Raw genomic sequence first — 3135 nt, forward strand, 5'->3', positions numbered from 1 at the left:
AGCTAAGAACAAATTAACTGATGCCAGCGTGATGGTGCCTCCCTAAAGCTTTATTAGACCCTATTCCCATCCCGGTTTATACTTCCAGAATGTGGGAGAGTGCCAGACCCCAGCAACATAGATGGTCTGCGGGAGTCATCCAGGATGACATCTCGGCCTCCTCCTATAGCTCCAGGGATATGAGCCCTCCTCCCAACTTGTTACGGACTTAAGAAGAAGTAGAAGGACCCGTTTTCCAAGATGCAAAGGGCCCTCTTGATTCTCCAGCTGGTCAGAGTTAGGATGAAGAGGCGGGAGCCAGGTGGTCTAAATGTGGCAGTACCAAGGAGAGTGGGGGTGTGCCTGGCCTCCCCATCCCCATTCTTAAGGCAGACACACCTTCATCTAGTATGTCTTGCACTGTGCAAACCAGCTTCAATTCTCTAAACAAGAAGGCCCTGCACAAATCCCTATTTGAAAAGCTCAGGAATAACACCAATTAACCACAAGAATTTCAGAAGCCAGGGCCCCTTAGAGATAAGCTGCACATATAATCATGTTATCATCTGAACCAGGATTTTTTACTTTTAGATGGATTGCTAGAATATTTTATGATTAGCATTAAAAACTTAAGCTGAATATCATTTTCTTACTGGTCATTATACTTTTAATTTTCTCAACCCAATTTATTTTTTTGAAGGTAAATTAAATATCTAAGCATTATACACCCCTAACTAATAAAGTTTTACTTTACACTTTACAGCGCACTTATTAACTTATGCTTTCTGGAATTTAAGGTTTCTATTATGCAGATATTAAATCTTCAAGTTATTCTAATTTTTCATAATTTGTCCTAATTACTGTTTTTTTTTTTTTTGAGACGGAGTTTCACTCTTGTTGCCCAGGCTGGAGTGCAGTGGAGCAATCTCGGCTTGCTGAAACCTTCACCTCCCAGGTTCAACCGATTCTGCTACCTCAGCCTCTCGAGTGGCTGGGATTACAGGTGCCCGCCACCATGCCTGGCTAGTTTTTTGTACTTTTAGTAGAGATGGGGTTTCACCATGTTGGCCAGGCCCGGTCTCGAATTCCTGACCTCAGGTGATTCACCTGCCTCGGCCTCCCAAAGTGCTGGGATTACAGGCGTGAGCTACCGCGCCCGGCCCCTAATTACTGCTTTTGAACATTAAGTGAAAAACCTTTTAGCCATGTACTGTTATGTAAGGATGCTATTTTCATATTCAGTGACTATGTCATCAAAATAGATGAATTACTTATAGGGGTACCAGCAGTTGCTGAATATTAAATGTAGGTTACTTGTTCTTTCAGCTTCTACATTCAGAGTTCCTTAATTTGTAGTCAATGAACCACCTGAATAAAAAATGTTAAGTATGTGACAGTGAAGGTTCACGAAAGCTAGGTGCACAATTACACAATCAGATTCTTCACAACACACAGCTAAATGAAAATACAGCTACTCTATGAACCTTGAAGATCTGTGATGACACTGGAAATGACACAAAAGCAACCTAAGCTGTATGCTTTTTTAGCATCTACTATTTAGGAGGGCCACCTTATGAAATAGATTTGAATCTCAATAAAAGACTACTGTATCCGCAAGAACATCCTAATACCATTCACTCACACAAATGATTTAACTCTCCATTTCAAGGGGAAAGAAATATACCATGCTTTGAAACAGAAGCTATAGCTTTTCACATTAGCTCTCTAAAGGAGGTATACTCAAGCCCCTTTTCTTTCTCCCACTACCAAAAGCATATGAGCAATACGTCTATTTCGAACAAACACAAGCCAATATGTGAAATTCTTCTCAGAAGGAAATCATGTCCAGTAAAACTTAAAATTTCTATTAATATTTAAATTATAAACCAAACACTGACAACCCACACACACACACACACATATATATATATATATGTTTGCTATGGACAAATCAAGACTGTGAGGTCATACGTTCAAATACAACTTTGGAATTAGTCACAAAAAATCAACAAAATTTCTCAGAAATTGTACCATTTCCTTTGGTTTACAATCCGCGCTATAGGAGGTTTAATATTAAATAATGTACCATTTACCCTAAGAGTAGGGTGCAGAAAACTGAATGACTACTAGGATTGAATAACAACAAGGCTTTAATGGCTCAATTTTCTTATGATTATACAAACATATAAATCTTGAAAAGGTAACACCGTGTAGTAAAATCCATAAAAATAACAGTTTTGCCACAGTGCAGAGCAAAGTTCATTCAGTTTGATTCCCCATGCCCTCTCCAAGCAGCTTTCTGATTAGAGCTGGAAGACACAGGCTGGGCGCGGTGGCGACCCTGTAGTCCCAGCTACTGGGGAGGCTGAGGTGGAAGGATCACTTGAGTCCAGGAGTTTCCAGTCTGGGCAACATAGCAAGACCCCGTCTCTTTTTTAAAAATTGGAAGGCATAAAGTCTATACATTCTACACTGAATCATGAATACACTATGGAGAGTGTGCAGAAAGTAAACCTTGAAATCCCACACTCCAACATCATGTATGTCCATGAGCAGGATTTGCAATTCACTTCATACTGGAGGTAAGCACCTCAGCTGGGGTCCTCTTGCCGCAGTGGTCAGGCCGTCAGAGCTGAGGCCTTTCACTACAACAAGGGAAGTAGTCTTCGGTCCGAAACAGGACGGGGGCTTCGTAGCCGGCTTGCTGTGGCCTCGAGGGAGCAGACTTGCTAAAGAGCGAGGGCACGTTCAACGTGTGCAGGAGCTTACTGAACGCCCTGGGGAAGGTGCCCAGCTCGGCCTCGGCCTTGGTGACCTGCTCCTCCATCCTGGCCACGCGGCCGCCCACCATCCTCACGAAGGCCTCCAGCCGGTCGATCCTGCTGTAGATGTGTCGCATCTCGGCGGCCTTCGCGTGGATGCGCGGCACGCCCTCGCTGACGACTTGGGACGAGTCGCCGCGAAGCATGTCCAGCATGCCCACGAACTCGTCCACTCTGGTGAGCAGGTCCTCCAGGCTCGCGTCCAGGGCCTCGACCTCGGGCCGCGCCCCGGCCCCGGGCACGTGGAAGCGCGGCACGCCCTGGCTGACGACTTGGGACGAGTCGCCGCGAAGCACGTCCGGCATGTCCACGAACTCGTCCACTCTGGTGAGCA

General features: G+C 44.8%; 1 protein-coding gene across 1 annotated transcript in view; it reads right to left on the bottom strand.

Moving 5' to 3' along the window:
* Positions 1-1970: 1970 nt before the first annotated feature.
* Positions 1971-3135, bottom strand: part of BLOC1S4 (biogenesis of lysosomal organelles complex-1, subunit 4, cappuccino) — a 1490-nt gene continuing 325 nt past the window's right edge. Inside the window, exon 2 of the mRNA XM_011935404.1 lies at positions 1971-3111. Within this exon, the coding sequence (XP_011790794.1) occupies positions 2606-3111 (506 nt within the window). The 3' untranslated portion in view covers positions 1971-2605. The remainder of the gene's footprint in view (positions 3112-3135) is intronic.

This window comes from Colobus angolensis, unplaced genomic scaffold, assembly GCF_000951035.1.
Source record: "Colobus angolensis palliatus isolate OR3802 unplaced genomic scaffold, Cang.pa_1.0 Scaffold143, whole genome shotgun sequence".
NCBI lineage: Eukaryota > Metazoa > Chordata > Mammalia > Primates > Cercopithecidae > Colobus > Colobus angolensis.